The sequence below is a fragment of the Pygoscelis adeliae genome, unplaced genomic scaffold (genome assembly GCF_000699105.1).
Source record: "Pygoscelis adeliae isolate BGI_AS28 unplaced genomic scaffold, ASM69910v1 Scaffold1, whole genome shotgun sequence".
NCBI classification, from domain to species: Eukaryota; Metazoa; Chordata; class Aves; order Sphenisciformes; family Spheniscidae; genus Pygoscelis; species Pygoscelis adeliae.
The window spans coordinates 3,531,464-3,552,456 of NW_008824051.1; the positions used below are offsets into that span (position 1 = coordinate 3,531,464).

The 20,993-nt window shown below is 38.4% G+C and overlaps 1 protein-coding gene across 3 annotated transcripts in view; it reads left to right on the forward strand.

Moving 5' to 3' along the window:
- The first annotated feature begins 441 nt into the window (after positions 1-441).
- Positions 442-20,993, forward strand: part of CDC42BPA (CDC42 binding protein kinase alpha (DMPK-like)) — a 190,672-nt gene continuing 170,120 nt past the window's right edge. For 2 of the 3 annotated variants that reach the window (XM_009333633.1, XM_009333634.1), the window contains exon 1: positions 655-868. In XM_009333633.1, the coding sequence (XP_009331908.1) occupies positions 673-868 (196 nt within the window). In that variant the 5' untranslated portion in view covers positions 655-672. Of the gene's footprint in view, positions 869-20,993 lie in introns of all 3 variants that reach the window. The other variant, XM_009333632.1, reaches the window with a different exon arrangement.

The following is a 20,993-nucleotide window of genomic DNA, read 5'->3' on the forward strand; positions in this document are numbered from 1 at the left end:
GGGCGGCGGGGCTGCGCGGCCCCCTCCCTCCCTCCCTCCCTCCCTCCTCGCCGGCGTGCGCCCTGTTTTCTTTTTCCTTTCGCGTATATAAATGTATAAATACGTACGTTTTTCCCTTCCCATCCGTTCTGGGAAGTGAAACGCTGGTGCGAGCCGAAGGGGGCTGTTCCACTTTAATGATGCGGTGGGGCTCCTCTCAGGATCGTGTTGCATGATCTGCATTTTGAATGAAGGAGAAGACCTTTTAAAATACATAAGTGCGTATGCCTGTGCACGCACGGTGAAATCGGTGTCAGTCAGTCTGGGTTGAATTTGAGTGCAGTTATTATTATTAAAGCATCAGGAGCGGCCATACGGTTGTTATTTTTCCTTCTTATTAAGCATATTAAAAGATTTTATTTTTTTTTAGTGTAACTATTTTCTTCTCTTAAAAATTACGCGTACACAGATATGCACACTATATGTGCGTGTCTGAAACTCACAAGGGTTTAGTTTCAGGCTGGGAACACCGAGGTGGGCTGGAAATTAAGCACCGCCACAGTTTGACACTTGTTAAAAATACTGTTGACTTCTTTTTAAACAACAAAACCCTCAAAAGATTTTTTTCTTTTATTTTTTTGTTGGTTTTTTTTTTTTGGCAAAGTAATAATAATCTTTAAAAAAGAAACCCCAATGCAAACTGAAACAACCATGTCTGGAGAAGTGCGTTTGAAGCAGTTGGAGCAGTTTATTTTGGATGGGCCAACTCAGACTAATGGGCAATGCTTCAGCGTGGAAACCTTGCTGGATATACTCATCTGCCTTTATGATGAATGTAATAATTCCCCTCTGAGAAGAGAGAAGAACATCCTTGAGTATCTAGAGTGGGGTAAGTTTGAATGTGTTTATTTTGTGTACATCCGTCCGTGTTTCTGTCTGCTTTGTATAATATCTGTTATTTATGTGTAAGAGGGGATTGTTTATAACTCGGTGTTTTACTGGGAAGTGTTATCAGTTTTGCTGTGTTTAAACATGGTGGTGGTGGTGCTAAAAAGAAATCCATATTGGTTATTCGTCTTTGAGGTATGCGTGTAAAACATACATTATCCTTTTTTTTTTTCTTTTTTTCTTTTTTGACATGGATCACGCTCTGGTACATGAGGCATATTTGTTTGCCTTCGGGCCCAGCTGTTGAGTTTTGTATCCTAAAGTTGCTGGGAATATAGAAGGGTGATGGCTAAATTCTCTGCCTGGAGAAAAGATCAGTACACAATCCTCTGATTTGCATCTGCAGTCAAATTTATACAGCTTTAAAATAAAAGGTGTGGATCAACAACAAAATCCTCTGGCTCTCTTAAATGATGTCTGTCTTTGAAATGTCTGTGAAAATGGAGAAAACGACGTTCTCTTCTTTAACATAAAATCATTGCTGACTTAATTAGATTGATTTTCCTGATGAGGAAAACAAAGTTGAAAAGCAGAATGAAATTGTGTGTCCCCCCAGCACCCCTTCCATTTTCTTTCTTCGTTTTGGGGAGATAGGGTATTTGCAGATTTTTAAATGAAAACAGGTGACTGATAGTGTTCCAGTTCTTCTTAAGTTGTCACAGAACTGGTTGTCTCTATGTTTTTCTTTTTAATTTGTTTTCTTCCTCCTCCTAAATATAGATGCAAAACAGAAGATGCAGTCTGACATAAGAACCTTGATGAGAACGGTTACTGTATCTGACCTTCAAACTTCAAAGTCATGCTGCACTTCTGCATTTACATGCAGAACCACTTACCACATTTGCTTTGTAATAAATACATCAGCAGGTCTCCTTTATTAAAAAAAAAAAGCACATTTTCGAAACGCGTAACAGGCGTCTGATTAATTAGCTGGTTGAGCTCTTCATAATGAAGTTACTGAGGAAAGACATTGTTTTGATAACTGATCTAACAACTTGAGACTGATATGTATGTGCTTTATTTTCCTGCTCCTCACTGTGGTCATACTGACATCTAAAGGACATCTGACTCAGTAATTAAGTTTCTTGTACTGTTCATATTGCACTGATCTTTGTTTTCTTATTATTTGGAGGAACAGGCTATAATTAATGTATTCTAGCTAAGGAGGAAATAGTAATTAAAAGTACTTCTGAAGAATATTCCCTCCAAAACTGTCACTGTGGCATACAGAAGCTGTGAAAGATTGGGAAGATATGGTGGCTCCAGGGGTATTTTGTATGCGAGAACTTAGTGTAGTCTGCAGTGGATCTAGCCAGCTGATATCCTGTAAATAATAATTTTAAAAAAGTTAACCATATCAATATGATCAGAGTAACAGTGTGTTCGGGACCCATCGTATCGGGTGCTGGTGCAGTGGTAGTTGTTTGATGGATAAATGCATCGTTCCAAGGCTCTGACAGTACATGAAGATTTCTGTAATAAATTTTACAGGCTACTAACGGAAACAATACACTGTTTTGGAAAGGCTGGAATAAGGGTTCTTGCTGGCCTGTTTTTCCTGCTACTTTTCTGCGCTCATGCTCCAACTGTGCCTTAGCAGGACTCTCGAGCTTCAGATGAGACCAGTTCCCTCCTGTTTTCAAGGCTGAGTTGCCCGAGTCCTCTGTCTGCTCCCAGCTCTGCTCTCCGGACTTCTACCCTGAGAGTTTTTTCAAGAGGGTTTGTGAGGTGAAATGCAAGAGCAACGGTTTCTAGTACCTGCCGTTGGAAGTGTCTGTGTGAATGATGTCTTTATCCTGCAAACACTCACAGGAGTTGTCTCTTCTGAAAGCCAGCCCTCCTAGGGAAACCAGTGGTCTCTGGCATTTCTGTTGAGAAATCAGGCTCTTACAGAGGTAGCGTACCTTCCAGCGCTCGGGTGCAGTGACGTTACTAAGGGTACCCTGTTCTTTGGTGTAATTGTGACCTTGCATATCTGTCTCCCCAAAAGGGGAAACAATGCAAGTGGTGGTTGATTAGAAGGAGGTTATATGTGGTTTTAAAGTCGGAGACATGAGGAGTAGTGGCAGAAGCGGAAGGCTGGCAGCCAGAAATTGTATGCTGTGCCCCTGCCTCTGTCAGTGACTCAATGTTGAAGTGCTTTCAGCTCAGTTTTTTTCAGCTTCCCTATTTGAACAGTAGGGAAAACACCACCAATTTTACACCAGGGAGTTCTGAAAGCTGCTGTATGTGAAGCGCTCTTAGTTTTGAAGAGCATCCATGGATGTGTATTTTTATTTAAGCTGTTCTAGGTTTGAGATGTTACATGCCATATTTCGTGTAAGACCGAGTATTTATAGCACAATCTAAATTTTTGGGGGGAAAGGGTTAGGAGGTATTTTAGCATAGAAAAGCTAATATGGTCTTAGTGATAGCCATGTGAGTGCTGCTATATTTAGGGGAACTAAGAAGCTTCATGTTCTAGTCCTTGGATCTTTTAGGACTGTTTTATGAACTTGTTACCTAGTTCTGTAATCTATTAAAAAATTAAGCAGGGTAAAACAGATGAGCATCTGAACTGGTTGTTCATCTTTTCTTTTGGATTGATGTTAGAAGTTTAACTCAGGAAATGGAGAAAATGAGGTCTCTGCAATGTGAAGTTGAGCTTTACATTTTTGTAGGTTGTCAGTCTTTTTGAGGTGCTGGAAATGATGTTAGACTGGTTTGAAGGGTCAGGTTAATTACTTTGTGATCTAGAATCTGCATAGCTTCTAAAATAGGGTTTTTTTTTGCTTAAAGTGAAAACGTAATTACTTTGCCTATTTTTATACATTATTAATTTTGTGACGTGAATAAGGTGATTTGACTTTGTTGTTTATTTTATATAGGTATTTTATATGCAAAGACAACCATGGAAACAACCGGTGTATTTGAGTTCTGAGGGTTAAATCAGGGCACGTTTTGAGGTGACGGGAAGGAAACGAAACATTTAGATTTGGCTTGTTCTATGTATTTAATGCTAGTTTTCATTCTTATCTCTATTGATAGTTGTATTTGTGATCTAGAAAATGGATTGTCTAATTATAGCAACTGGAGCTTACCACAAAACGCTATTCAGAATTCCAAGCGTTTTGCTTTTTCTTTTCTACATGTGTATGAGTTGCCACAATGACTCAAGACTGTGAGGGAGGTAATGAAGGCTGATAAGCTGAACTTGAAAGGAAAATACAGTGATAGAAAGAAGCTTTTAGAGATGTTTTTGTTCTGGGAAAACTTGCTTTACAATGGCACCGATTTGAATTGGTTTTAAAAACAAACTAGAACAATGTTATTTAGGATGCACTGAAAGAAGACTAGAATAAACTGCAAAATATGTGGAGATACAAGGGAGGGAAGATGGAGGGCACTGCCAATAGCATGGTGAGGTCAGTGACTTGATTGAATCTGTTCTCTTGTAGGAAAAATGTAAACTGTCCTTTAGTGGGTTTTATGTTGGTTTTTTTTTCTACCAAAGGAGGCTTTGGAAGATGGATTAAATTGTTCTCATTTCATCTCTAGTAGAACTGAAATGTTGTGGTGTTTATGCAGTGCTGATATAGTCATAGGCTAGACTGTCATCATTGGTCTCGTGCTTCTGTTGTTCAGATGTGCAGCATCTCTTCTGGCCATTAAAAATGGTTCTATCATCATAAACCCATTTTTTCAAGACAGAGTTGTGGAGAGATTGTGTGTGTTTTCTTTCTGGCAGTCTCTCTCTCTCTCTCCCCTCCCCCCCCCATCTTTTTTCTTAAGAAAAAATGGTATGCCCATTTTCAAGCTAGGTTTGTTTTTAAATATTAGTAACAAAAGAAAAAATCTTGCCTCTAGACTCCTGCATCTCTTCTGTGTTATTCATCTGTTTGTAGGTCATGAAGGAAATCACAGGCTTTTTCAGCTATGAGTTGCTTATATTCTGTTTTTAAAACAGACTGTTAAAAAAATCCTTCATTTAGGTCCTATTCTTAGCAGAGACAGCAGCAAAAGACTTAGCACTCAGCTTCTTTAAGTGTTCCTTATTTTTTGAAAGTAGACTTTGGTGCTTAGTACTATCTAACCCATTAGAAATAATTTTTTTTTTTAAATATACATTTTAGGAATTATAATTGTTTTTTTCTTACTGTAGTCATACAACTGGGAACACCTCTTGGTCTGATTGTCATATATGAAAACAGTTATTAAATTCTTTTTGGGAAAGAATGAGCATCCTGCTTGAGAAGGCCACTTAACATGCTTAAGCATATATCTAATTTTAAATGTGAGTTGTTTCATTGCCTGCAGCTGAGGTGTATGGAGGTATGGGGATCTATCTATGTTGAAGTCATTGTGGCACTCTTGATGCATAAATTTCTGTCTTTGTTTACGGTAGCACTTTACTGCTTGTTTACGTAAACTGTTGTTTCTGTCATATAGTTGCAGCTATCAAATGCTTTTTATTGATTAGGTTGAGAGAAGGAGGTTCTTCAATGCTGGCAAATAGAAACGACCTTCAAATCTCCATGTTTCAGAATACTGTGTAAACAGCTTTTATAGAGATGCAGTTTTATACCAAATTACTTGAAAAGAAAAAGAAATTGCAAGAAAGAACGTGGAATGGTTGCCTGTGGAGACCTTGCTGTTAGGTAGCTCTGTGTTTAACCTCTGTACCTTTTGAATTGTGACCTCTCCCACATTTATTTCAGTTTTGATTCTTGTCTTGAACAGAGGAAACTAATTACTGTAAGTTAATCAACAGTTATGATGTGATCAAATGAGCTGTGAGACCATCCAGTTAATTCTACTTGTTTTGCATTAGAATTAAAGCCAGTTTCCAGTAGAGTGAGGCATTAACCCATTGTAACACGTTTGTTTCTTAACACATTTACAGTACATCAAGTTTTTTAAACTTATTTTTACTTAAAATTAAGTTTTGTAAGGATGTTCTTTTTGGTTGGTTTTGTTCTTTTGGGCTGGGGAAGTTTGGAGGTATTCAGAGGCTGCCTGACAGGCTTTGGGGCTTGTGTATTTAGGTTGACTGACTTCGGCAGTGATGTCCTTTTGCAAAGTAGTACGGCTTGCTTAGATAGACAGCTAACTAATACTTCATTTTCAGGAATTTTAGGAATGCCTTTATTCTGTACAGGAATTCCTATCATGCTTTGGTCTAATGGGGACAAATGGAGAAATACAATTATACGAGTTACTCTGCTCAGTGGGCATTATAAACCTCATGACAACACAATAAATTCCCTGTTACTAAGACATTCCATGTTAAAGGGTTAATCCAGTGTTTATTTGTGGGACCATCATAACTGTAAAATGTGCTGCTGAAGGTGTGTTTGAATTCTTAACCTCTGTGTAGCATATGATGCTGTGCGTGTGTGTACCTGATTAAACTCCTTCCTTGTCTTCTGGCCCTTCTCTCCTGAACTTTACTGACACACTCTTTTATAACCTGTAGCATATCACTAGTTCACAGTTGACTGAAAGAAGGATATTGTGCTATAAGAACAATGAGCTTATTTGGCCTGATATAGTTTAGTGCTTTGTGTTATATATACATTTTTTTTTTTTTCTTTTTTTACAAAGATCGAGAGAAACTACCTTTCTTTTTGAAGCTCTGTCTTACGCCCATACATCAGTGCTTGAATTCTGAATAGTAGCAGCAAATAAAAGTAATTTCACTTCTGAGTCATACCTTGGCTGGATAGTCAAGTGCCAGTGTTGTTTTGAAATTTTATTGCGAATAAATTGCAAATACAGAATTTCCAGATTCAAAGTGGATGCAGTCTACTATCCTGGAAATTATTTTTCCCATATTATTTTCTGAAAGTGGATGCTGTAAGTTATCCCGGATGTGTCTTTGCAAAATATTAACCCTCTCATAGCATGCCTAATTACTTTCATACTGCAAAAAATTTACTATCTCCATTTTCCATTTGCACAGATGACTTCCAGAAGCAATTATATCCTGTTGCTAAGCTGTAAAACCTGAATAAAAAAGGTGCAGTGGATAGATAAGACAGAATTAAAAGAAAAGGCCAGCTCCTAGACTCTTAAGTTTTATCTTTTGGCAAAGCAGGCATTCCTTCCATAAGCATTTGTACTAGTTTAATTTGATTTTCTTTTTCTGGCTGAACAACTAGAATATTTTGTTCTACTGTGGTCTGACTTACCTCAACACATTATTTTTCTAAAATCCTCATTAAGCTCGGGAATGCCACTAATGTGGAGTAAAATCTTTAAAAAATGCAAGTGATTTAGGTCAGTCATGTGCAATCTTTTGCTAACTCCAAGATTTTTATTTCAAATAGTTTAAACATGACATTAGGCTTAATAATAACTGCAAAAATCTTCTATTCAGACAGGTCTGTTTGCTTTATTTCTAGTAATACAGCCTAATTAGGTTTACTAGCGGTCACCATGGATAAAATCCACATGAGGTGTATCCAGACTCCTAAGACTTTGTGTTTCATAATTCTTCCTTATCCGTATCCAGACTTCCAGTTTGATTTAAATTAGGTTTGTTACACAATATTGTAGGTTTCTTTTATTCTTAGGGATCAGCTTCTTAGTGCACCTTCTCTCTGCATCTTTTTGAAACGTTTTTGATCTGGAGCTTGTAGATGTTATGAACTGCAGTATTTTGTAGGCCATTTTGAGGAAAAAAACCCCAACCTTTTAAATATATTTTGTTCAGCAATTTAGTAGAAATGTATTGTAATTTTTTTTGTAGAAAGACTAGGTGAGTTTAGAGTGGCGTTCCTAAGAGGAGGGAAAAAGCATTCATAGATGTTAATAACAGTAATTACGTTTCCTTCAAACGTTGTGGGACTAGGCCAGCCAACACTTCGTTGCTTTTTTGTTCGTTTTTTTTTCAGTCTCAGAAGTCTGGGCTTGGAAGAGGACTCTGTGGTCTTAGCTCGGGAGCGTGGAAGTACCCGTTCTCAGAATGGAGGGTCCATGAGCAGTTTTAACTGTGTAAAGTGATTAAGTGATTTTTTTTTTTTTTAAGTATTCCCTCTCACTGTTGCCCATGTTTCATCCTTTTCATCTTAAAATCCTACCTTATTTTAGGCTTGTGTAACTGTTCTGCTTGTGAGGTGTCCCCATTTCTGAGTTCTTCCTCCTTTCCGTTCCGTGTGTTTTTCACGGGTAATGTTATTCCAAAGCAAAGCTTTAACGTACTTACCTCCCCTAAGCTGAGGCCTCCTTCTCTTCTTCCCTGCTTCCATTCTGTTGCTTTTCAACCGAGCAAGATCTCAGTTTGTCTTTCTAATACAATGTGGATATTCATGTGTCAGTCTGATCTTCCCATGGCCAAAATCTTGGTTTCTGGGTTTGGATTGTTTTTTTTCCTTGTTTCTCCCCAGTCATCCCCAAGCTTTCATGATTTTGTTGGTCAGGTTCATAATAATAGAGATTGTGTGTGGAGAATGGTAACAAAATGTCGTCACCTGTGTGAGAAATACACACAGGCTTTACCTACAGGTGCATCCACACAGCGTTTTCTGTAAACACCCTGTATATTTCTTATTAGATCCAGTACATATCAATTGATTTACTAACGTGAATCGTTTCTACTTGTAAGCTCTTGTAGAGCTGGGGCCTTGGGCTGTTTGTTCTGGCTGTGAGTAAGAAGTTGTGATCTGTTTTACTCCGGCAGTCTAAATACGAAGAGACTTAAGTGAGAGTATAGCTTTATCATTTTAATACCTAAAACTAAAATAAAGAAGTTGTAGGAACGGTGGCAACAACTTTTGTTACAGGAATGCAAAGCGGTTTAAGAAAATGTCATTCGTGCTGCGGGGACACCGCAGTCCCAAGGTATTTCCTGCTCTTGCTCGTTCAAGCTCTGTCACCTTTACCACGCTGCCTTTTGTAAATAAAGCACTGTGTTGTTTGAATGTTTTGCAGGACACATAGTAACAAGAGGAGAAGGAAATAGAAGTTGGAATTTTAATTGTAACTCGCTGGTTTTATCTTGGGTGGGGGCTGACTTGATGGTGTCTTGAGGCTGGCTAAATCCACCACTGATCTCTGTTTTGCCAGTGCTTACGTGGGCAGAGGGACATAATCCAGTCGAAATCTAACCCTGCAGAAATGTGTTGAAATCTGTTGATCCGGTTGTGTGAAGAGATTGTGCAGGTGTTTGTAGAAAAGGAGGGGGCTAGGACTCTGACAGCCCAGACTTCAGTGGCTTCACCTGCTGTAGCTCCTGTGCTCCAAGTTTAGAGGCTGCTTCTCAGATTCCCTCCAACATACAAGGAAGCTACAATTTTGAGCCAAATTTTAATGTTACCAGCTTTTTCTGATAGCTATTTGGTGTAGAAATTCAGTGAGCCTTTTTGTTTCTGTAACAGTTACCAAAACTTTTCTTCTTGCAATGAGAAAACTTCTAATCATGAATAGGGGTCTTCAGAATAGCTGTCTGATTTTGATGATGGCAATTCCTTGGAAAAAGGAAGTGTTGGTGTATTTCTGTATTTTGTGGTATTTGGCGTAGTATCACTCAGTGTCTTTAAACAGTTTTCCTTTTATGTTTTGTAACTGAAAGACTAGGATTTTTATATTAACACACTTGGAATAGTTTTCTTCTATTTCCCCCAACTTCTAGAAAACACTTGATGTCGTTCAATTTTGTGATAATTTAAAAGGATCTTTTAATAATTTCGGTAGGGACTGACACAAAAGAGACTTGTTTTTGCTGTGATCTGATATGTTAGGGGGAAATTATAGAAGCCACTTCCTACGCAAATAGAAATTTGCAGAGAAAATCATTATCATTTAGCGGTGCTGTTTCTGTCCTAAGACGCTTTATTTTGTTGTGTCACTCCACCCCCAATATTGACTATTTTTACCTTCATAGCTAGCAATCACTTTTGGCTAACGAAAGATGTATTTCTAAACTTCTGTACCTTTGCAAAAGTCGTAATTTAACTCTTGAAATAAATTTAGGCAAATTGGTTTTTCTGGATCTCAGTATTTGGTAGGCTGGCTTTTTTGTTTTCTTCATATGTGTGTTACCTATTTTTCTGAAAGTAAGGAGGGACTTAATGTCTCCACTGATGATAATCCAGACTCAAAAAGCAAACTCTATTTAGAGTTAAGGTTACTAAGAGAAAATGGTATATGATGTGTATTACCACAGCTGGTGTGTATTATTTCGTTAACTTGGTATTTCTTGGTTAACTTGATCCTCTAGTAGCACTTTGACTTGAGAGAAGGTGATCTGGGAACCAGTTGCCTCTAGTGACATAGTTTCTTAACTACTTCAGTGAGTATCTGGACAGATACGCCGTTGAGTATATGCTGCCTGAGCTCATGTTAACACCTGAAAAGTCTCCTCCTGGGTGATTTACCAGAGATCTTATCATATCTTATCGGCAGTAGCCTACTGCTTTAACTGTCTGGGGGGAAAAAAGGGGGTGTGTGTCTGTGGGGAGTTGGGGGGGGACGGACGCCAAGGAGGTGCTGATTTGCTGTCTAGCTACACTCTTCTTGAATTTTTACATTTATTTTCTCCAAAACTAAGATTATTTAATGGAACTAGTATTATTTACTGACAATGTTACATTCACCTTGTGATCCTTGGCACTACCAATAGAAAGGAATCTCTTCCAACAAATTCTTGACATTAGTACTTAAAAATTTGCTTTAATTTCACCATTAAGTTTTCTTCATAAGGGAACAATCCAGTCTCAAGGTTTTTTGCTTTATCTTGGCCATGTAGTTTATGTTGTCAGTAAATGTATTTAACCATGTGTATGATCATAGTTATAATTACAAAAGCTTCTTAAACACCCCAAAATCTACATGATATGTTGCTGCGCATTGACTGTTTCTAAAGCCTCAATACATTCAGTTCTAAAACATGCTGAATTTGTGGCACTAAAACCTTTCAGTGACATCAAACTGTCATATGACTATTCAAAACTTGTCTAATTTTGTTCCATGTGATCTTGTGATTTTTTTTTCCCCCACCCACCTTAATTAAGAAGTAGAATGTTAATTGACAATTCTTAGTGATGACTGTTCATGTTCAGCAAAATTAAATTTTACATTTTAAAACCTAGGAGTTAAGCAAATGTTATTCTGTCTCTAAAAGAACAACAGTTTCTTGCCTTGTGTCTTTCACTTCAGAGAGGGGTTCCATCTTTTGGGGATTTCCTTTTATTTTTTGTTTCCTTTTTCTTTTTTTCTTTTCCAGTTTAAGGAAACCATTTTCTCTAATAAGTCACTGTCAGATCTGGTTAGATCAAATTGATTCACTTGTTTGGGGCCAGTATTTTCTTTACTAAAATAAAGTCGTTTTGATGTTATCCCTCTGATTCTAAAGCAATAAAGAAAACTTTGTGACTGATAGATTTTCATGTCACTTTTGCTAATGTTAGGCTACCATTTGTTTTTGCTTTTACTTTAGACTTTCAGTTTCTCTCAGGCACACCTTCTGCAGTTCTTTCTGTATTTCCTCCCGCCCCTCCCTCCCCCTGGCATGTAAAATCATACGCTCTTACAGTGACAGGGTGCTAAGGTCATTAGCACCGTTCCAGTATCAGGGGTACAAAACCATTTCCTATAGGAAGCCGCAGAGGAAACGTGCAGGAGATGGAAGATGGTAAATGAAGTAATTTTGGCAAAGGTACAAGGATTTCTTCTTGGTATGCCGATCGTTGTTTTCAATAACACTCCCACCACCATGCCCCTAAAAGCTTATGGCAGAATTTTCATTAGCTTCAAGAGAAGCCAGGTCAAGCATGTCAAACTGTATGTTTGAGTTAAGCATAAACACCTATCACAGGGGTTTGGCGTCCTTTGTGTGTGTGTTTATAAAAGCAGCGTAGCTCTTCTGCATTGTGTCGTACCTGATGTCCTTTCTCACTTAGAGTATTCAAATAAGACAGAAATATTTGAAGTCTGTGTGCTATTTGCAGACATTTCGAGCCTCACAATTTCAACCTAGGACTCTATGAATAAACCCATATTCTCTTCTTTGTCTCTGCCTTAATGTCCGTCTCATACCATATTCTTTTATGCCTGGCACTTGAGGACTTAAGTGCTATTTTTCCCTGCTGCTTTTTTCTCTTTTAGAAAAAACCAGGCTCTCCAGTGAAAGGCACGTTTCCCAGCCATAGGTGGTGTGTCAGGACTTCAGAAAGTTAAGACATCTCGATGGGGGGGATTCACTAGTGGATCTTTAGGAAGGAGGACTGTCTATCAAGATGAGTATGTGTAAAATTATTAAATATAAATTCAGATGGCGTATTTAGAAGACTGTGTGTATACATAGATTTAGATTATATGTATAGGAAAACTTTTTTTTTTTACAATAAACTTATACAGGCTTTAAGTGGTAGGCATTGACTTAAAGCCATGAGCCAAAACTGTGATGTCTGTCTAGTAGGAAGAAGAAAGCATTTGTAAGCCAAATTCTGCTCTCGTTTAATGGAGATAAACGTGGAGTTAATTCACTGATTCCTGCACGATATTAAAGCAGTTCATATTTGCTGCTGAGCTTTTAGAGAAAGCCAAGCTACTTACTTGAGGGCATTAACTGGTTAAGTATTTAAACCTAGAGTTCAAGTACTATAGTTTTTTCTAGATGTCCAGAGAGAATATTTCTTCATTTTGCTTTATTTTTTTTAAAGTATAATTTAAAAATGTATATTTCTTTCCAAGTTGGGAGGGTTCTAAATGTTCTTTTTTTTCTTTCAATAGCATGATTCCCAGCGAGAAAGTAATTTACAATGGTATTGGGCACTTGTGTATATTGCCTTGAAAATCTGTTTGAGAAAAGTGGGTTATCAGCATCTTAAATATCTCTGCAAAGAAATGGAGGTAGAGCTGTGATTTTTTGAAGACCATTCAAAAATTCAGTGGAAAAGCAGTTTCTAGGATCCAGGTTTATGTGTATGTTCCTTCCAAATTTTTTTCCCTCCAGTGTTTTTAAAACGTTTGCTGTGGAAATTACTGAAGGTGTGGGTGGTTTGTAACTTCTGTGTGTTTAAGTGCTTTATTTATTTGCTTAAATTTTCAGTGTACTGTTTGGGTACGCTTTTTCTTGGTGTCATTACTCGAGAAAGCTTGGAATCTTGTTTCTGTGATCTTGTTGCTGTGAGGTCCTCTCTCCTCCCTCTCCTGTAACTTTAGCATTGTACAATTCAGAGCAGTGGCAATTGTTTTATTTCTCATAAGGGAAGTGCAATTTTCAGCAGCGGTCAGGTGGATGCTTCCCAGAATTGTGTTTTGAGCAACTGCTTATGTATGTTGAACTTAGACCTCCATAAAAATGCAACTTCTTCTAACTCATACAGAAGTTTGTACCTCACCTTTTCAAAGTCTCTCCTGCAGCTCCACGAAGTACGTGCATGCCACTGGTATTTCAGAAAAATTTTCCCAGAGTGTCTAAATATCTCATATAAAGTGTAACGTGTACATTTAAATCTCATCTCATACTTACTATTTAGGAGATGGGTCTGTACTGACTCCTACTGTGTGTAGGGCTTGCTTAGCTTGAGTGGACTTTGGGGAAAGACTGTCGGTGGTGGTGTTGGAGCAAGTAACTGTTAGGCTGCAAAGTTCAGTTCAGAGAGGAGAAAGGGAATTTGTATGTAACATTGCTACACTAGAAACTTTTCCCATAAAACTTTATGCTTTCAGGAAGTCAAATATGATGACAAGGGAGATAACCAGAAACTCTTGATTATAATCTCCAGCTAACACTGGAAATTATCTCCTCGGAAGCGGTATGTGCATAAGTATTGCTCAAAGTTTTAACTGAAGGTTGAGGCAAGTCCTCTTATAACCTTGTATTTAGTCATTGGTTGAGGTAAAAAAGACAGTATAGGTAGGCAATTTCACAGTACGGTTACTTCTGTGGATTGGGAAATTCCCCCTCCCTACCCCTCCACCCCTCCTTTTTTTTCTGCCTGGTCCTCCAGAGTATCTGCTTCCTGCCTGTTCCCACTGCACTCTGAACCGCCCTGCAAGGAATGGATTTTAAAGCAACTGTGTTAAGTAAAACTCAACTTTCCATTAAGAATGGATGCTCTACATTTCTAGTTAATTTTGTTTCGGTGTTTTGTGCTTAAGGACTTTTGAGCACGTTCTGTAGGGTGCCCTGAGGTTGGTTGGTTGGTCAGTCTGATTCTACAGCAACTTAGTCATGACATGCCAGAAGAGAAATGCTGAATTTTTCTTTTTTAAATAGTACTGCGAAAGAAAAATTCAAGAACTCTTCATGAGATACTGCTTCGCAGATAACAACTATCTCCCAGGCACAGTGTAATTTACATAATACATCATGCTTTGCATCGGAAGTTATCATAATTTATTTGTGGGGGAGTTTAATAAGGATATTTCTGAGTGATTTCACTGTCTCATAATTTGCATTTACTTCATGTTTTGTTTGTGCAGAAAGATTTTGTACAAATCACTGTAACTTTTCTTTTTGCTCTGCCAGATTCAAATGGCAAAAGTTCTTGAAGTGTCCCAAGGTAGTTTTTTATGATATACCTGAAATAGAGGAACTGGAGAGCGGGCATTGAGTTTCTCTGAGTTCTTCAGTGAAAGTGTGGCAAGGGTTGGAATTTGCCTTCCATGGCCTATGGCCATAGCCAGCCCTTGTGTATACTTTCTGGACATGGGGAAGGAATAGCTGGTCCTCTGCTGTTGTGCATTTGATATTTGTAAAATGACAGCAATTTAGGGTTCTCATTCTTGATTCGATACAGTAGGACTTTAGAAACTTTCCTCCTGTTCTTTCTTTTGCAGTCAGGCGTGGAAGGTCACGAATTAATCTGTGCTCTGAGGTGATGGGCTTTACTAAAATGAATTTGTTTTCTTGCTAGTCTGTGGAGAATGGAATTTGGGGTTTTAGTCCGATCTTGGCTTCATTAGCAGGTGGATAGAGAAAAGAGTAACTTTAATGAATGGTTAAAGTGATCTTTCTTTAAAAAAAAGTATTAACAGATTCAGCCTGACCACATGACATCTGAAGTAATGGATAGGCATTCACACCTGTGTAAAATCAAAGGCAGTCAGAACAGTAGTGGGCTTTAAAAATGTTTTTTTGGTATGGAACAGTAACATCTGAATGAAGTGCAAGCTATTGCAAAACCAGATCCTACACCAGTATTTGTTTTGGAGAGCTTCAATAGCTCATTTGTGGTTTTCCTGCTTGTAAATAATGCAGTTATCTCATCTCTTGCTGAATGTTTTTATTCTTTGTATTTTCTGCTGATGAATGTATCTGTGTCTCAGGTATATTAAGGAAGGGTATAGAGCCAGTTACTCGCCGATTTCTTGAGCTAAATCTCAACTCGCACAGAAGAACTTAATGTTCTCCTGGAGGTTCTTGGGTCCTTTCCCCCTTTTCTTCTCAATCCCATATAACAGAGGAAGCTTTCTTGTGTATAATATTAATGTAAGTGCCTTCCATTTTGTGAGCTCAGTACTGTAGTATGTGAGCTGTGGATTAAATGGAGAGTAATTCCTTTACCCATCCCTTTGAATGCTTTTCCCCTCTTGCTTCTTCTCCTTTAACTGGTAGCTGAGACTGTATTGCTGTGCTCAAGAATCTCCTAGGCTTTGTTAGCACAGTCAAAATAATAGTTTTCCTGTGGGTCAATTTAACTCCTCAAAAATGTTACTGCAGACGGTTGCACTGGAAAAGAAGAGGCGTGTTTCTCTCGTGATTTCATTAGCTGCACACTGTGCATCATTTTGGGGCTTATTAGCTAAGTACTTAGGATTCAAAACTTAAATACTTGAAGTAACCCATTAATATTTTTCTTTTTGATGTTGTTCACAGTGTTAAGAGAAAGACAAACACAAGAAAAGTCAATGTGATAATTTTTCTGTCCTTTTTCTTTCAAGCCTGATAGCTCAGGAAGGAAACCTTACCATGAAAAGAGAATTTGATCCATCACCATTTCAGTGGTATTGCAAAGCACTGGCCTCCTGGTCGTGTTCAGGGCACTGCCCTCTGCTTAGCTTCTGCACAAGTGCAGAACACATAGATGGTGGTTCAGAACTCTCTTTCCGTGTTCGCTAAGAGTTATGAGTCATTCTTAAACCTTAGCATTTTGATGTGACCTAAATGTGCCTCTGTTCCCCCAATATAAGTACCTTGCTTTTGTATGGTTTCAAATCAATGACAGGACATGTAGGACCAAGTCTCGCTTATCTAATTCTCAGGATTATTCCAAGTGTAGGAGTGAAGTGTTTCATGCATTGAGTGTGACTTGAACAGTATACAAGGACTGTCCTTGAGCCGTTTGGCCTGGGATGCTGTTTCTCCTGAATTTGAGGGTTTTGTATTATATGTGAGAGCATGCCTACTGCCTGGCAAATGTCTTCATCTCAAGCAGTCTCTAATAAGACCAGGAGCCAGTCCTACCTGTCATTTGGAAATGCAAGGCCTGATTAATGAATACGTTACTGCTTTTTTGCTTGATATCAACTGACATTTTGAAAGCACTTGTGGAAGTAGAATCCTTTCACGCTCACTGGATGTTGAGCATTTTTGCTCAGCCCCTCGGTTGCTGTTTCAGTGATTAAGATTTACAGCTCAGCTCCATGGTTTGACATCTGCACACCTGAGGGCAGTGAACTGATTGTAGGGTGAAATGTATCTACAATAGCAGCAAGGCTAGTTTAGGAAGTTGAAGATGATGTATTGTGTAACTGTACCTTGTTGAGCGGTCAGGAGATTTTTATTTATCTCTCTCCCAGAAATACAACACCAGATGCTAATGGTGTAAGAACAGAGTAAGGAAGGGCAATGTTGGTGTTATGAAGAAATTTGCATGGTGTTCTTTGTGCATCTGTGAAGTAGTTTGGCTGCGTAGAAGCTTGGGCTGATTCTGGTTTTGCATTAAAGGTCAGGGAATTCCTTCTAGTCTGAAAGAAAGGAAATATGAGTATCACTTACAGCTTTAGCCAAAATAGTCCATGTTGTACTTTATTCTCAAATGGGAAGGTAAGATGCATTCCAAATTGCAATGGGGAGTCTTTCTGGGAATTGATTTGCAGGTTAATGGTGTTCCTTTCTATACTTTTCTCTATTTGAGGGCACCTGAACGTAGAATGTGAAGCATCAGAAGCCAGGAAGAAGGAGCTGCAGGCAGCCAATCTCTGCAGAGCCCCTGAACACGTTGTTTTAAGCACGCGGCAGAGAAGAGAGGGAGGGATGTTTGACGCACCTTCCAAGGGCTCTGCCAGGTGTCAGGCCTGGGAGTGCCCACTTCAGAGGACTGGTAGAAATTTGGTTTAGGAGCAACCTGAAGGTGATTTTTGTGTAGCTGTATCCTGAATGTTATGTAAGTGGATTTTGCGTGAAAGCTTTGACATTATTTAAGTGATTGTTAAATGATTTAAGAATACAGTTAAAATTTTGGAAAATTTGTTTTGTTGCTAGTATGTATCTATGATAGAAATACTGAAAGAAAGAAATAAAATTGTATAAATGCAAACTGTCAGAATTAACAGTCTATCTGTGTGCATCCTGTCTTAGTCTGTAGCTGTATGATTGTGTTTTCCCTGCCCCCCAGCACCTGTTTAGTGTGTCCCATAGGACAGTAGGGCTCTGGAAATTCATTCAGATTTTGTTGGGGAGTAAACTGTCAAAGTTAGCAGTTATGTAGTGAGTTAAGTTGTGGTTTGCAGAAGAGGAAAATGTTTTTTTATGGGGGAATTTTTATGGAGAATTTAATTCTCTTGCTGAGTGCTACAGAGGGTTGTTTTTTTTGTGTGATGCTGGATATTAACCGCATATTTTGTATGTAGCCACTAATTGTGCGTTCATCACCATATGGATCAGTTAGTTGACTTCCTGTGGTTTGATGAGAAGAGATACTGAGAACTCTCAGCTGTCAGTGAAATCAGTTGGAGCTCTGCTTTAAACTGTAAAGCTCTATATAATGCTACGTGCTCTAAGAAGTTCGTATCTGGAATTCTAAAATCATTGGTTAATATTGGATGGCTACGTTTTCCCTTAATTTACTATGTCCCGATTCCTTTTGTCATAAAAGTGATAATACCACTGGCTCTTGGGAGGGTATTTTGAAAGGTAATGTATTTAAGATCCTGCCATAAAGAGTGCATTTAAAAAAATTCTGTGAGAACTAACAAATCTTGCTGCAGAAGAAATAAGATGTACTGTTTTCGGGAACCACCCAAATATATCTTACGTGAGCATTGGAAAGGTCATAGATTGTCATCATTCTTATGTCCATGCCCTCCAGTTTGTCACCATCCCAATCTTTAATCTTCTTCAGCATTGATGTCCTAGCTCATTCTTAGTTGTGGTTTTTTTTTTTTTTTTTTTGACCCGCCTTTGTCCAGTCACAATTTTATTCCAATGAATGGTCTTTTGTTTGTGGTGGTGTTTTTTTTTTTTAACACGGTATTCACTTTAATAAATTGCACATTATAGAGCATGCATGGAAATGATAATATATTTATTCTACCTACTTTATTGTTGTAGCTGCTGTTGATCAGAACAGCCAGTTTCTCTGAACATAGCTCATAATTTTGAAAACAACTTCTGTTTTGGAAGAAATGAGTAGGATTTTTCTGAATTGAAGTGAGGTGTGATGGAGCTACTGATAGATGAGGAAAGGGAAAAATCTATATAAAAGAGGTGGTGACAAGTTTCATTTGGCTTACTCTCAATGTCACTATATTTTGTAGATAGCTAAGGAGAGGGCGTACTGTGCCTAAAATAAGATAATCTGTGTGTTAGAAAAGTAAGCGCATTTTAGAGCACGTGTTTAAAATTCGTGTAGATTCAGTGAGAGTATGCAAGTGTGTTTAAAGGCTTCCAGAGAGGGATCCTGTCTGCCTAAATAGAGGCTTTCTGTCATGTACTTCTCTCAACCTTCAGGAGCGCATAGTTCAGCTTTTGCATAGTGCACCTGTCAGTTTGCCTTATCAACACTTTGCAGTTGATGCTGTTGTATCTTTGAACACCCGAAGGTAACTCTAAAGTCCAAAATACTTTTTTTTCTTGTTCATTTGAGGGAGGGGTGATCCTAGGGAAGCTACAGCTGCAAGATGTTTCACTGTTTAAAGTAACGTGCCTGAGCCAGTAGGGAAGGAAGCCAGTGTTTCAATTCCAGCTCCAGTCACTTGTGGCTAGAAGACAGCATCCAGGCCCAAAGATAAAGGACATTCTGTATCTGTTCTGCTTCACCATTTTTGGGAAAAGAGCACTATGTTTTCCTTCTCTATTGGTAGGCTTTGTAGTAGGAACACACTTTTCCAAACCTTAAATTAAGAAGTAGCATAATACCGATTGTCTTTCAAAAATTCAAAGTATTGTTTTTTTGTACTTTTCTCTTTTAAAATCTCACTGCTACAGAATAAAACCAAAGCAAGCTGCTTCTCAGTTAATCACAAGAATTTTTAAAGCTGCACTGCTGCCATTGTGCTGTGTATCTGGTACAGGAAAAACTTCCTTTTGACGGAGATGGGGGCATCTTGAGCCCCTCTTCTCTGCCTTGGTAGGTACGCTTCTAGCCCTGGTCCTCTTGCTCAGATTCATAGACTGCAGAACAGAGGAAGAAAGCATTCAACAGAGGCAACAGGGAGAAAACCTTCAATAATGGCCAAGTCCTTAATCCTTACATCCATACAGCTACTTCCATGCTGTTTGGAGAAGGGAAACGAACAGTGTACAGGTTATGCTTTAAACTGCTCAGCAGGCTCTCATTTAAAGTTTTCATCGTTTTCAGACCCTAAGCTTGGAAGCTTGCGCGCCATGCACTTTGCACTAGACTTGAGATCTCTTTGGGTAAAATCTTTCTTTTAGGCATACTTAAAAAGATAGTGCATTAATACCGGTATTGGATACTCGATCCATAGAGTTCCTGGCAGCCTGTCTGTATTCAGTGTAGAGGTAGTGCTGTACCTGGAGAGATACAGGTGGTAATGGTGCAATTATATAGGAGGCAAAAAGGTTGCTGAACCTTGCTAATTTTGCAGAATGATGCAAATCACTTAGCAGATCTAACTAGGGGAATTCAAGACAGATTTTATTGGTGAATTAATATGATTTTTCTGATCGTATTTTCTGACTACTTCATAGAAGTAGTCCGGAACCTAGACGAACAATACTTCTGTTCAGTCTGACAGTAGATTTGCAGCATATGGGGAAATAGTCTACAGGACCTTCTTAATTTCTCCTTTGAAAGAGTGAATTTTCATGGTATACGTTTCCCGTATCAATTTTCATTCAAAGAGAAAAGAATTGGCATAGCCTCGTATTTAATTTTCTGTAGTATTTTATGCCAGTATCAATCCTCATGTTTGATTCTAACCAAATTCCTCATACTTGTTTTCTCAGTTCTCTAGTTGCAAAATAGGGGCAACAGTTGATAAGTGCTTCTCAGGAGTCTCGAGACTTCCTTAGCTGTAGCATGTGATGCGCTTTGAAGAACTGATGTGAAACCTAATGTTTAGTATTGAAAGCCATAAACTAATAATTTAATCTGGATCTCTGTCACACCCTTCTCTGTTGATAGTCTCAGAGGAACAAAGGGTCCTTAGAAAGAATTGAAGTGGATCTGTTGGAGTTTCCAGTGATGCTCAGAGAGAACACTGGGAGAGGCCAGGTCATGGCCTGTGTACCCTGCATTTGTGAGGGAACTAAACTCTGTGCATATGGAAGGACTAAATTGCACTTCAGAGCTGTCCAGAGCGGTTTCATTTATTTTTAGCTGCACAATACTCGCCTTTTAATCAGAGGTTTATATGAAGTGTTGTGCAGTGTTGCTGCCTGCTTAGTTCTGTGAGAAGGATCTAATCTACAAATATACCCATGCTTACCACCTTGAGTGAAGGTATTTAAACTATCTGTATTTTGGTTGTGGGCTGCTTTTTTTTTTTTTTTTTCTGGCTACGAGCCCATTTCAGGTGAAAACGTGAGAAGTGGCACAGTTACAGAATCCAAAAGAAATCTGAAATGGTTCAAATGTCTTGGCATTTCTTTTAGAAGACAGTATGTATCATCTGTTGATGTATTCAGGTCTAGTCAATGTAACTGCTGTCAACTTCTTAACTCATTTTTG